At 45.7% G+C, this 13,197-nt stretch overlaps 1 protein-coding gene across 1 annotated transcript in view; it reads left to right on the top strand.

Annotated features, from left to right (window-relative positions):
- The first annotated feature begins 6,148 nt into the window (after positions 1–6,148).
- Positions 6,149–13,197, top strand: part of LOC133211610 (collagen alpha-1(XXIII) chain-like) — a 34,864-nt gene continuing 27,815 nt past the window's right edge. Inside the window, exons 1-2 of the mRNA XM_061352142.1 lie at positions 6,149–6,205; positions 6,388–6,414. Of these exons, the coding sequence (XP_061208126.1) occupies positions 6,149–6,205; positions 6,388–6,414 (84 nt within the window). The remainder of the gene's footprint in view (positions 6,206–6,387; positions 6,415–13,197) is intronic.

Here is a 13,197-nt window from a genome sequence, read left to right as displayed (position 1 = left end):
ACGACTCTGTATGTACGTACATATTGTGTATGTGTATATATACATATGGCTTTTAAATCATCATTTTCTGATGGCCACAGCTGGCCACATATGTGTGTAGCTACCTTAGGGATGGATCCTTTGCCCATTAAGGACAGCAGCCAAGTCCCCTTTGACTCCTCCTGAGCTGTTGGAAAGGCTGGTTTTGTTTCTCCTGCCTGGCCATGCTCTCTGCTGTCATGGCAAGCTTGCATGATAAATGATTTGCAGATTAAAGAGGAATGGTAGGTTATTCCAAAATTCCCAAGCTGCAAAAGGACTGGAAATAGATGACTCTGACCTGTCATTTCCCATATGTTTATGTGCTGCTGGGGATGATGCCGCTGTGACCTGCTAGGTCTTTGGATGTATGAAATAACATCAGCTTAGTCAATGAGGAACTCTGGGTCATTTATTTTTAATGAGCTTTGGTTTTCATCTCCTACTAGCACAACTGTTCATGTTCTTAAGGAATCTCTTGGTGTTTCAAATACCTCCATGCCCTTGAAGGTTCAGGTGCGAGGTTCACTCATAGCAGTAGAGCAGTGACTTAGGCTGCAGGTCATGGAAAAACACAGCACGTTTCCCTTGCTTAGAGCAAATCAATAATAGACCAAAACCTCTGTATTTGCAGTTTATTTTGCCTTTGTCCTCTCCTTTCTGAAGTAAGCCCTCAAGTTAATTCGTGATGGAGTTTTAAATGCACACAGGCTGTTTCCAACTTTTACTCATTGCCATAAGAATTTCCAAGGGGTTTCATTGCTCCTTTCAAGCTCTCAAGCTGATTCTCACTGGTCAGAGTTATTAGCAATAAATTCTGGCAGATTTCTCTATGAAGAGCACGTCTGTTTGTGCAATGTGCCCACATCAAAGAGATGGCCATGTAGGGGCAGTCTCTGGTATGTGACTACCTTGGGGATTTATCATCGGCTTGCAAAATCTTTGACTTTCTTCCATAAGAAACAAGTGTCTCATGGCTTGGCTTGTGGAAAAACATGTCCAGCAAGCCAGAAAGCCATGCTGTGCTCAGGAGGAGAAAAGATCAGTTCAATAGGTTTAACCTTATGTCTCAATGAAGGTATCTTTAGCCCCATTTGGCCAACAGCACAACTAAACATGAGCGTAACTCCACTGATGTGAATGAAGAGCATCCTATGTTGCATATATATAGAACCCCTTCATCCAACTTTGATTCTTGTATTTGAGAGGAAAGCGTTTTAAAAGAGCACTTGCCTGCACGTGCTGGGAGACAGCAGTAGCTGAGAATAAGAAAAGGCATTGAATTCCAAGGAGATTATAATTGGTATATGATTGAAATCCCATATGAAAATAATTTCCTGACCTCTTCTTATTTAAGACTTAGTTCTGACTTTTGTACAAAAGGGGTTCTGTTGGTGGCTTGGCATAAATGAGTTAATAAATCAGGTTTATGATTCTCAGTAAATAAATTGGCGTAGAGCCACCGACTTCTGTATTCATAAGAAATTAAAACATGGAAAGCGAGCTAAGAGCCCGTGTGAATTCTAGTGCTAAAGAAAACAGGCTTCTGGGCATGGAGGGAGATTTGGAGGTTATCTCCTCCCCTGCACACTGGCTGGGTGCTTGGCCATGGTTGTGTGCTGACCACGTTAAGCTGATGAAGGCAGGTTAATGGGCTAATTCTTGGCTGCAGGCACTGCCTGTTGTTACTTCTTGCTTTCAGTCCTTATTCTTAGGCTTTTCTTGGGTTTTTGTTATTCAACTTTTCCATGTCTTAATTTTTAAACAAATCTTGAAAACCTCATAAAGATATTAGCTTGAAATATGCTTCTTGGTTTATATTCTTGAATAATACAAGATGAACCAAGCCGATATTTATTCCCCCCTCCCCATTTTAATTTTTCCCACATTTTTTCTTTTCTAATTGTGATTAGTTTCTGGTTTTGATCAGGCAGGAAATGGAGCATGAAGAAGCCCTAAACAGAGGGCTATAGGTGCCTTGCAAACGGGAGCGAAATGTGGATTTCATTAGATTAGGGGCTCAGTGTTCACCTCTGTGTAGCACCAGCTTGGGTGAGTGGTGGGAACATTGCAGAAATCAGTGTGGCAGGCAATGAAGATCCCTGCACCACAGGGGAATACAGGGGATTTACTATTTTTACTATTACTGTTAATCCTGGTTTCAGGCTGTGGCAGCAGTACCCAAAGCCTGTTGTAGATGTGATGGGTTCCCCCCCCCCCCCGGCAACGTGCTTCTCTGAACACAACAGAGCACCTGAGCAGGGGCCACATGGAGGTGAAGCAGGACTGTGGGATTGTGTGACTTCTTTTGAGGTCAGGGAGGGATGGGGACCAAATGACAGCGATGTCTGGGATCTGTGGCAGCTGTAGCAACATCCTTGCTGGGTGCCCCTGGCACTGCACTGCTCCTTTGGCTTTTGCAAGTGTATTTCCAGCTTCCCTTGCATAGGCTAAAGAAGTTCCATGGTGAAAATGCACTTTTTGCTTGTAAAATTCCAGCTGTGTCTGCCTCTTGCTGGCACTGCTCTGTGACTGCACATGATGCCTCGGGCTCTGAATATGGGTAATGCCTTGTGACATGCCCAGGGTTTCATGTAGGGAAAGGGAATAGTAACACTGGGGAAAAGAGTGTTTTATACACCTTCTAAGTACTGCTGTGCCAGCAGCACGGGTGGGATGGTCCCATAATGGGAGGGTGCAGACGGTGTTAAGTCTATCTGGGAAGTCATCCCATTGGAGTTGAACTGAAACATATTGAATTGTTCTGATTTTTGGTTCCTGCTTTGTGCTGTGTTATCAAGTTATACTTTTTCTTTGTAATGAAGTGACTTTTGTTTTCTTTGTTTCTTCTTTTGTTTTCCAGGACCTGCAGTAAGTATCGTGGATTTTACTGTTGGATCAACAAAGTTAAGGCTTCCCCTTCCACCCCTTCCCAGCCTTTCGGTGTCATTGCAAAAGCACAGCATAATTCGGTAGAGGTGTGTCAGGAAGCAAAATTGGTACCAGATGCTGCTGGGCTTTTTGTTGCTGTCTTTTCATGTTTGTAGACAAATAAAGGGGTAAAAAAGGTTTAAAATGTTTCACTTGCTGCCCCGAGGGACTTCCAGTAATCTTAAACCCAGAAAATACTCAAAGATTTCTCCCTTTGAAGAGTTCTTTAGCTTGCTTCCAGTTAGCAGAAAGTGCTGTACTAATATTTTAACATGTTAGTGGGTTTATTGGTTCTAAAGCTCTCTCTTGCTTTTCTTATCTGTTGCGTTTCCGTCATTCAATTTGGATTCAGTAGGCTCACAAAGGGGGCTAGAGGGAAAGCCATAGCTTGCTTACTTCTCTTTGAAGGCTTGGGGAGAATAACGAGCATTCCAACCAATGCAGTGACAAAGTTTACGGGGAATTTGTTGTTTGAAAGGGTCATAATTGAAAATGTGTCAACCCCTCCTTCCAAATGTTCAGCCGTGCCTTTGGCTGTGCCACCACCACGGCCCAGTCTGATGTTCTCCTGCTGGTTTTGGAGTGAGAATGCAGAGATTCATTTGTGCCCTCTGAGTTGCTGAGAGATTGTTAAAGATGAAGTTATGGGCATTATGTGCTTCTGGTTTTCTACTTTCCTTCCCACAGGGGAAGAGGAGAGGTGCAGGCTGTTTGTAGCCACATTTGTCCTTCTCCATCGTTGCACTAAGATGTTTCTTCATGTCGTTCTCTTCCTGGGTTGAAAAGGGATGGTTTCAGGAAGCATATATTTCATAACTATGCCTGGGCTAATTCATTTCCGGTTCTGAAATCACCTTAAAATCCAAAGGGGGACAAGGAAAGGCACGTGAAGCACAGGGGCTCTCAGTGCCATGGCTTTGGTTCTTTTGGGTTGGCAGCTCTGCCTGTGGGTTTAGTCAATGGCTTTCAGCTCTCTGAATTTTTGCTTCTATTGCAAGTTCATTTTTTAATGTGAAGACCTAAGAGGAGTTTAAGCAGAATAATTATTTTGCCAGGTTTTGAAGGAGCAAATGGGAAAATCTGAGATTTAACAGCTTTGGCTCAACCATCCTTTGAGGAGATTTGAATGAATTTGCTCTAAAAGTTGTGCCCAGCATTAGCAACAAATCCAAGACCCTGGCTCAAGAAATGCAGACAAATGGATTTTTCTTGTTTGTCACCGTTCAGAAATGGTGCCTGTCAATAAATTCATTGTCCTGTAAATATTCTGTAATTAAAAACTGCAGCACAGCCTCTCCAGCCCAGAGACAAAGTGACTCCGTGGGGTTTTGAACAGTGATTGACTTGGGAATTACCGCGGGAGCACCATTGCGAGGTGACTTCCCATTGCCCATGGCAGGTTATAAATGAAGACAACACTGCTTATTTAAAACCCCAAATATACATCATTTAAGGGATGTTTTCCTCTTGATTAAAGCCCTTTGGCTTACCTAAAAGGTAAGCCATTGTGGTTCTGCTCGTGCTCAGAGGCTGGTTCCAGCCCACCCGCAGCCGGCTGGGTTGTGCTTCCTCACGTGTGCTCCCTGCTCACTTTTATTGGCCGCGATTTGACATCGGCAGCATATGGCACACTATTCATTTTTTCTTTGTTGCTGGTTGGTTTCATTTCCTGGTTCCCACGGCACTGTTGGGTTGCAGCAGGAGCACAGGGGAGCTTTAACACAAACAAGACCCTTTTGATTTGCCTCCTCTCCCTTTGCCCATCTTTAAAAACCAACTCCTGATTAGCCTAATTTAAGTCCCGCATTTGTAGCACAAACAGCGTTTGCCAGAGACTTCTTTTAACATAATATACAATAATACAAGTCCTAGAGCCCACAGAACCACAATATTATTTTATTTCAACAGGACTGTATTTAACTCTATTAGTTTCTTCTGTGCCTTGAGTTTGGCCATAAGGAATCGATTACATCTTACATGTATAGCATTGCACTCTGCTAGAACTCTATCCTCAATCCCCTTGTTCCCTAGTAGCAGTTGTTCTGGTATTTTGTTTTTTGGCTGTCATAAGCTGGTTGTGTGTATGAAATTATTGGAATTAGTGGGACAGGATTTGTGGCTGTTGGGTGATTGATGGTCCTGTCTGTGAGGAAGGGGTATTCCGCTCAGATGTGCTATAAACCCTCTGTTTTGGAGGGTATTAAAATCACATGCTGGGTAGGAAATTTCTACAATTGGAGGACAGACTTACCACAGACTGTAATTAAACATTTACAGTCCCAGATATTAACAAACACTTTATGTATTAGCATGCTGGCTGGGGAACTCGCCAGCGAGCGAGGGCTGGGAGTTACAAGTGTTTCCCATTTATCTGTGTGTGCTCCAGTGCCATACGTCTCCATAAAAATCTCACTGTACACTTTATCCCAAGACTGTAATTTGTTAAATAGGTGGTTGTTGAAGGCAATGTTGTTTCTGGCTGAATCAGTAGTGCTGCAGGAGGCATTAAAAGCTGCAGGGGCACTTAGCAAGAGGGAGAACCCCTGTGCGTGGTAGGAAAGGGGCTGCCAGAGCTATTTCATGCCATAAGAGATGCATGAATTTGACTGTATATCCACAGCATGCTGACATAACCTATGTTTATGGTAGCAGATGACATTGCTGTACCAGATACACGCTTTACTGCCTACTTGTGTACCAGCTAATACTTAACAGCTCCTTCCCGGGAATCTGGCTTGCAGCAGGCTCCTCTGCTGTAGCTCACGGAATGTTTAATGGCAGCTCGAGCTGTAAACACCTTTGGGAACCCCCCGAGGACAGCAGAAAAGGTGAAATATCCTGAATGGGTTGTGTTTTGTTCCATTGATCTTGCACGTGTCAGTAGCAACTCAAGTCAGGTCTTTCCCCGTAGCATCAGCTTTTCATTGCAACCTAAAGCAAAGCTTAGAGGTGAGCTGGGAGAACTGCATCCATGAGGAAATCAATGGATGTGAGTGGGGGAAGCCTTCACTGAGTCAAGTGCTGGGATAGGAGCTTGAAGCTCAGTGATTGCTCCTGGGCAGAAGGGCTGCCCTGGCTGCTGGCTCAGCAGCCCCATCACCTCCCCAACCTCTTCCCAGCTCCTGGATGTTCCATACCTTTTGGTACCGCATCCCAGGGCAGGTTTGTGGCCGGGTTCTAGTGCATACCGTGCACATCCATGGCTTCAGGGACTGAGCACAGGCAGCAGGGATGGGGTGAGCTGGCAGAAGCCTCGGTAAGTAACTGATGGAAATCTGAGGGGAATGTGCCACAGGCATGCCCATCCTGATAGGGAATTTGCCTCAAGAGGTCTCCCTGGAGAGATGGCCAATGGCCCCATCTCCTGCCTGCTATGTGTTGTCATGCTGCTACGGGTGCATTGACTGACTTGTTATCTCCCTTGTTCCCCCACCACAGGGACAGTCAGGACGTGATGGTTACCCGGTAACTCTGCTATTCCTTTTATGTTAATTCTCTCCTACTCTGCACTCTGCAGTCCTCTCCATCTTTTCCATGACACTTGATTTTCTTTGCCTTTCTTGATTCTTTTTCCCCCTCCCTCTTCGTTAGTGATAGCCTTTGAGGGACTTAGCCTTAAACACAGGAATCTGTGCAATATTCTCCATTAATGTTTATGGGATGAACTACGTGAGCCCTTTCATGGTGTTATTCACACTCTTGCCTAGGAGTTCACTTGACTGCAAAGTTAGTGAAGGCTTTGGGGTTTGTCGCACTCATAGCTGTAGGTGGTCAGATTTGGGGATGCTGGTGAAAGGGCTTCAGCTGCTCATTTGCCCGTCTCTAAAGATGATTCCTTGGGAGCAGAGGTGTCCTGCCAAGATCTGTTGGCAAGGAGAGGTCTTGGAGAGGCAAAGAGGAAGGGTAATTCAGGAGTCACTGCCCTTCCCATGGGCATCACTGGGATGTTACTGTGTTAGAGGGAGGTGAATAAAGCTGGTAACTTGGGGCTGTTAAAGGCTCTGAGGAGGAGGGAGACCTTGTTCTGGCCAGATCCCAACTGAGCAACTATGGGCAACTCTCATAGTCCCCATGAATGCCCTTGGATGGCCGTGATGCTCCAGCTCTGAGGGGCTCAATGGCTTGTCAGGGAGCAACTCCTGTGCATGAATGTGGTGTAATGAGTTGGTAAAAAATCACTATGCAGATTCTCCATGTTTACAGCACATTTTGAGCTCTCCCCCTGCTTTTTGGATGGGTGCAGTGAGTCCTGTGCTGCCTGATGCTCTTAGAAGGGGCTGCTTGGGTATTTGTTCCACTTATAAAGTGAAGTAGTAAGCCACCTCCTTCTTGTGGTTAATGCCTTTTTCCCCCCTTTTTTTTTTTCTTCTTTTTCCCCAAAGGAGCAGTGTTAGGAAAACTCTCTCCTTGTCTCTGCCACCTCATGCCCTGGTCCGGGTCCTTCTGAATACCCCTAAACCAGAGAATCATCAGTTGAGGTTTTGTGTGTGATAGAGCTCAAGGGATGAGGACTGGAAGGGAAATAGAGCTGTTCTTGGTTTTCCTTTCCCCTGGATCTCTGTGAGCCTCCCTGGGGAGGACAGCAGCATTTCCCTAGTCCCAGAAGGGGGTTAGTTTTGCAGAACAAGCTGCTGTATCTGTAACACAAATGCACTTGGTTCTCCATCAGTTGATGCGAATAGATTCAGCTGAGTGTGAGGGAGAGCTTGGGAAGCCTGAGAGGGAGCAGGGCTGCTGGTTTCCAGGGGGTTTGTCTCCCTCAGGCGGTACCTGCTTGAGTGGTCTGTTGGAGATTAGGAGCTTGATTTATTGGGAATTAAGATGGAAGACTTTGCTCCAACTGGGCTCTTTAATAGCAGTTTTAGGGCAGCTTCCCACTTCTGCAGGATGTGGTTAACCACTGCTGGGTTAGCAGTGCCCGTGGCAGGTTTGTCCCCTTCTTTTCTGGGTCTCTGGCAAAGCTTGTGCATGTGGTTGAACTGCATTTCTGGCTTCAAGAGCTCTGCTGGGAGGAAACAGTGACTCTTCCTGAGGATGGAGCATCACCCACCGGCACCATGCCCAGCTCCTGGTGAAGGATTCTGGTGCTGCTCCAGCTCTTCTGGATGCTGTCAGGGACTCGCAGTGATGCTGCCACATCCACACTGGGATGATGACTTTAATGTCACCTCCTTTCTCCTTCCCCCAGGACCTGCAGTCTTACTCCTGGCTGAGCCAAACCCAGCAAACACTGAATTACTGCATCTACATGGCTGTGGCTACTCTAATTAGCTTTATCTAATCAGGAGGGTGATAATTGCATTCCAAAGTTATATGTGTACCTGAAGAAGGAGGTAACTAGACATAAAGCAGGCTTGAGACTCCTACTGAGCAAGAGTATGTGGACAGGCTTATTTTATATATATATGCGCATACATATATATATGGACAGGTTTTATTACATCCAGTTGTGTCTTTGAATCAATTTAATTACTTGGATCCCTTCAGGGTGATCAGATAAGCTCTGAGCTGTTTCAGGAGGTGAATGTGGTGCAAATGCAGAAGCAGCAAGGGGATATTACGTGGTGTTTGGTGTCAGGGATCCATGGACATCCCTTGGGTAACAGCGCCTTATTTGTGAGCTGCTGGTGTATAACCGAGCCGCAAGCAGTGGGAGCTTTAAAGGGATGAAGTGAACCAGAGTTATGGACATGGGGCCCAAAGAGAAAAGGGCTTTTATAAGATGCTTTCAATACTTTGATACCTCTTAAGAGGAGGGGGTTTTGCCCTACAATAAAGCTTTACAGCAGAAACAGTTTCTTTATTAAGTTCTGCAGGTTTATTACTATTTTTTAAACCCCAGAGAGGATTTAGTTTCTATTTTTAAGCCTGTGGCATATCCTACGAACATTATCATAACAGCTATAAAGAATATTGGGGTTTGTTGCTTTTCCAGCCTTGTTTGACTTGGTTTTGACATCCCATTGAGCACAGATCATCGCATATACCTCATCTGGAGTTTCAGTTTAGGTTCCGATGGGCTAAGGGCTGCATGGGTGTCTTCTCCTTTCCAGTAACTTTTGAACTTGGCCCATTTCAGCCAGATTTGATAGATGGAGAAAGACTGTGCAGATACAGTTTAGTGTGAACTCTTTGATAGAAGGGGCAGCTTAAGGGAAAAAGCTTTGTGATGTCCAAGATGAGTCCTAAGCTCATGCTGCCTAAGCCTTTGCCATATTAGATACTCCTCTGGCTCTTTGTGTTGGCAGTGATGGGCTGGAGTAACACGAGGTGTGTAGTGGTCTGGGATGAACCAGCAGCATTGGTGAGTGAAAAACACAGTGTGATTCCTTTATATAGACATCCCAGAATAATTGATAACTGTAGATTGATTACAAGGTTCTACTGATCCTTTAGAGATGCAGTGGTCTCTAAGGAAAAATTGGTGGTAAAAATGCTGTAAAATGAGCAGTTCAGGAGAGAAAATGACAGTTTTCTAGACAAGGTCCTGAGCAATTGATCTGCCTTTGGTTCACTCTGCCTGGTGGTGGTGTTGTGTCTGCAATGCCCTGCTCGGTGACCTGCTGGTTGCTTCCCATCACCAGCTTTCCCAAAGAGAAGACAGCAGCCTTTAGATGGGATTGACGAGGACAACCCGGATGACACCTTCACCCTGTGCCAAAAGACCACCAGACCCATCCCTAAACCAAAGCCCTAAAGCTTGAGCTCAGCTTTGCACGAGCTGGAGCAGAGGAGAAGCAGATGTGCAGCCCCTGCAATGATGGAAATGTGTTTGTTGTTGGGCAGGGCCAGGCGCTGGGGCCGGGATCCCCTGGGATTTATCCCGAGCCGTGCCTTCTGAGGCAGGCAGCGCCAGCAGCACATGGACTTGATGTGCTGTCAGAGCGTCAGCATGTCGGGGGGCATTTGTCCTTGTAAAGCCAGGAGGGAAGCAGAGGGATTGGCTGTGCAGAGGGCTGGTGCAGCGGGGCTTTCGGCTGCTTACGTTAGCAGGGCTGGAGGGGAAAAGAGCAAATGAGGAGCAGATGGAAGAGCCAAGCTTTGCAGCTGACCTTTCAGTGCAGGAGGACCTTCATGTTATGTGGCTGTTAAATGGATGGGAGAAGCAAAGGTTGGGTGGTGCTTGTAGCAGCCTTGCCCCTGTCCCTTCCTCTGCCCCATGTGGGGATGGTTTGTCCTTGCCTTCCAGCTCCTCAGCTGTCCTACATCGTATTTCTTCTCTTTCCCATTGAGATGCTGCATTTGCAGTTCACCAGAACCCATTCTCTTCCTTCTTCCCATCTACTTGGAGAGGCCTTTTGAAGCCAAAGTCTCTGTTTCTTGAGAGTTTCATCTGTCTCTGCTGCTCATCCTTCCCTAAAACTCTGCTGCTCCACTACGTGACATCCTGGATGCTAGGGCTGTCACTTCAAGTGGGAGGAAACCTAAGGAATGAAGTTGATTCATGAGAGGAATTACTTCATGTGCATGTCTTCATTAATAAAAAGCAGATCAGGGAAGAGGCTTTGCAGGCAAAAGAAGTATGATATGAAACAGAGTTGTTTCCTATTTTATACATTTTCCTTTGACTATTAGCATCTATTTTTAGCTGAGCAGAGTGGTGTTCATTTTGTTCCTCTGGTGTATAATGTTTGCCTTCTGAATTCTGCAAATCACTCGTGTGTTGCCTGAAGGAGCCCAGGCACGGTCCTGGCAGTCACCTGCAGTGATGGGAACCTTTAGGGAAGGTGGGGAGATAAGGCTCTAAGTTCTGCCTGCTTAGAAGTAATGCGGCTTGTTACCCAAGACATTTAGTGAGTAATAGCATCCTTTTCTAATGATAGGTAGCTACACCAATTTAATCAATTGATGGAATTATGGTCAAGGAGAGGCACAACACAGGTTTTGCTTCATGCTGGCATGCCTTTGGGGGAATAATTGCTCAGTCAGAATTGAAATACTCTTGTGCAGCCTGTTCTTATGTTATGGAGTCCATCTCATGCTAAGGAGCTGTTAGATTGAAGCACCTCAGCATCTTCAGAACCTTTATTCTGGCAGCCCTGCACAGTGAGCTTCTATCTTCCTTTGGCTGCAGTGTTGTAAATCCAGAGTTATCCACTGCAATACATATAGCTGGAAATGGACTTGTAAGGATCATCAACTCTGCTTTTAATTAGTTTTCAAGATGTAAAGTGAAGCCAAATGTCTCTGAGCTGGTGTCTGGAGGTGGGATGGAGGACCTCTTGCAGAAGGGAAGTTGGTTCCTTGACTCACAGTCCTGTGCTGTAACACAGTCATGCTGCAACAGTGACTTTGGTTGCAGCTCCAGAGCTTGGCCATAACTAACAGAGTTTGGGGTTTTCTCCGCTCTGCAGTTCAGAACCTCAGTGAGTGCAGGTAACTTAGCAAGGGAAAGCCTGTGCAAGCTTTTTGTGTGTGACCCATAAATGTATTATGAATGCAGTCAGGCCGATGTATGGGAAATAAGGAACACGTGCCCAGGGCGGTTGTTCCTGGTGGCAGCTCCCCCATCCCATTGTGGTCCTTCAGAGTTTACCAAAAAGCTCCAAGAAGTGCACTTGGGTGTTTGAGAAACAGCAGCACCAGAAAAACAGATGTGATGTTAATGATAAACAGCTTTTACCAGAGAATGTAGAAGTAGCTTGGAGTTGGCCTTGAGGATGCCACCATCTATGCAATAATCTCCAAGTCCTGCTTGGGCACACTGAGTGCAGCTTGGAAAGGATGCAAAAGGGAGCCATGGGTAGCTCTAGATCATTCCATGCCCAAACCAGAGCAACAGACAGTGGTTTAGCTCTTCAGGAGAGCTGCCAGAAATCCCATGTGAGATATGGGAAACCATGCTATGGAGTCAGATCCCATGGGCTGTAGCGAAAAGCATGTGGGTCTCAAACTTCTCCTGTTTTCTCACAGCAGGCAGATGCTTTCCAGACCCTGGGTGGTAGCTCATGCATGAACATGGAGCACTTGTGTGCTGCATGGGTGTTTTGGCTGGTTGTGCATGCACAGAGTTAGAATATCTCATATTTAACATCTGGCATCGCTAGACTTGGATCTTTTCGGATGCTGTGTCGTGTGATTGGTATCCATTCTCAAAAGGAAGGCTTCTGTTGGTAAGCTGGCTATCGAGCTTTCTTAGGTGTGTTCTTCAGGGACATTACTGTAGTTTAGGGCTCAGTCCTTTGTTTTTGTGAGTATCTTTACTCATAAACACTCAAACTTCAAGGAGCATCTCCTGTGGATGAAGTCATTTGCACACATACTTTTCCCAGTAAGAGCCCAAAAGGCAGAAGTAAAACATTCATTTTACAAGGCCAACTTTGTAGTTCCAGTCTTTTTTCCTTTTATTTTAATATCAGTTTTGTGGCCAATCCACATAATTATTTGCCTGGAGGGGAAAACCTCTTTTAATCAGGGAAAGCAGATCCAGCGTCTTTTCCTGCTGCATCCGTTTTACTGGCTCTCTGATGTGGAGACAACAATGATTTTGTAAAGACCAGCTCTCCATGGCAACAGTTGACATTTTCCTCTTGATTCAGAGGTAATTCTTCCACGGGGAAAATAAAACGTTGTCTTTTATCCCACCCAGTAGAGGAATTGCAGATGCATTTGTGTGTCTGCTGCAGTGCCGATGGCTCTGGCCAGGAGAGCAGAGGGTCTGGTGAAGGTGCTGATGACACCAGCAAGGAGAACTTCTCTGCCTATATTGCACAGGCAGATTTATGCCATGGGCTGTGTATGGCTTTTCAGGTGGTGACTTGGTCTCAGTTACCACCTTGTCCCAAGCTGGCTCGTGCAGGGGGAGGCTTGGTGATGAGGATGGCTGTGAGGATGGAATATGGAAAAACTCCTTGACCATCCAATGCCTGGCTGAAGCAGAGATTTAGTTTCTGGCTTCTTGGCTGCTTCCCTTCTGGTTCCCCACTTGGAGTGCAAGTGCTGGTGGATCTGCATCTGTCTTTCCAGTGCATTTGGGCACAGCCACGTGCTGAGGCTTGGCTTGTAGGCAGAGGAAAACTGAGAAAAACCAAGGAATTTGCTCATTGACCACAGAAGAGAAGTAATCAGAACAGCAGCCGTCAGCACTGGATGGCACTGGTGGGGAATGACTATAAAGGCAGTAAAAGGTTGAAGTCGTTGCTTCAAATGTCAATATTCTTCCAAAACAATTGCTTACTGACTTCAAACTTGCATCCCCACCACAGAGCCCATCTTCTCTCGCATAGATGGACGTCAAAAATAGGAACC

This window comes from Neopsephotus bourkii, unplaced genomic scaffold, assembly GCF_033783945.1.
Source record: "Neopsephotus bourkii isolate Nb327-2 ecotype Australia unplaced genomic scaffold, CSIRO-AGI_Nbou_v1 NB_620, whole genome shotgun sequence".
Taxonomy (NCBI): domain Eukaryota; kingdom Metazoa; phylum Chordata; class Aves; order Psittaciformes; family Psittacidae; genus Neopsephotus; species Neopsephotus bourkii.
This window is presented reverse-complemented; position numbering and strand designations above follow the sequence as displayed.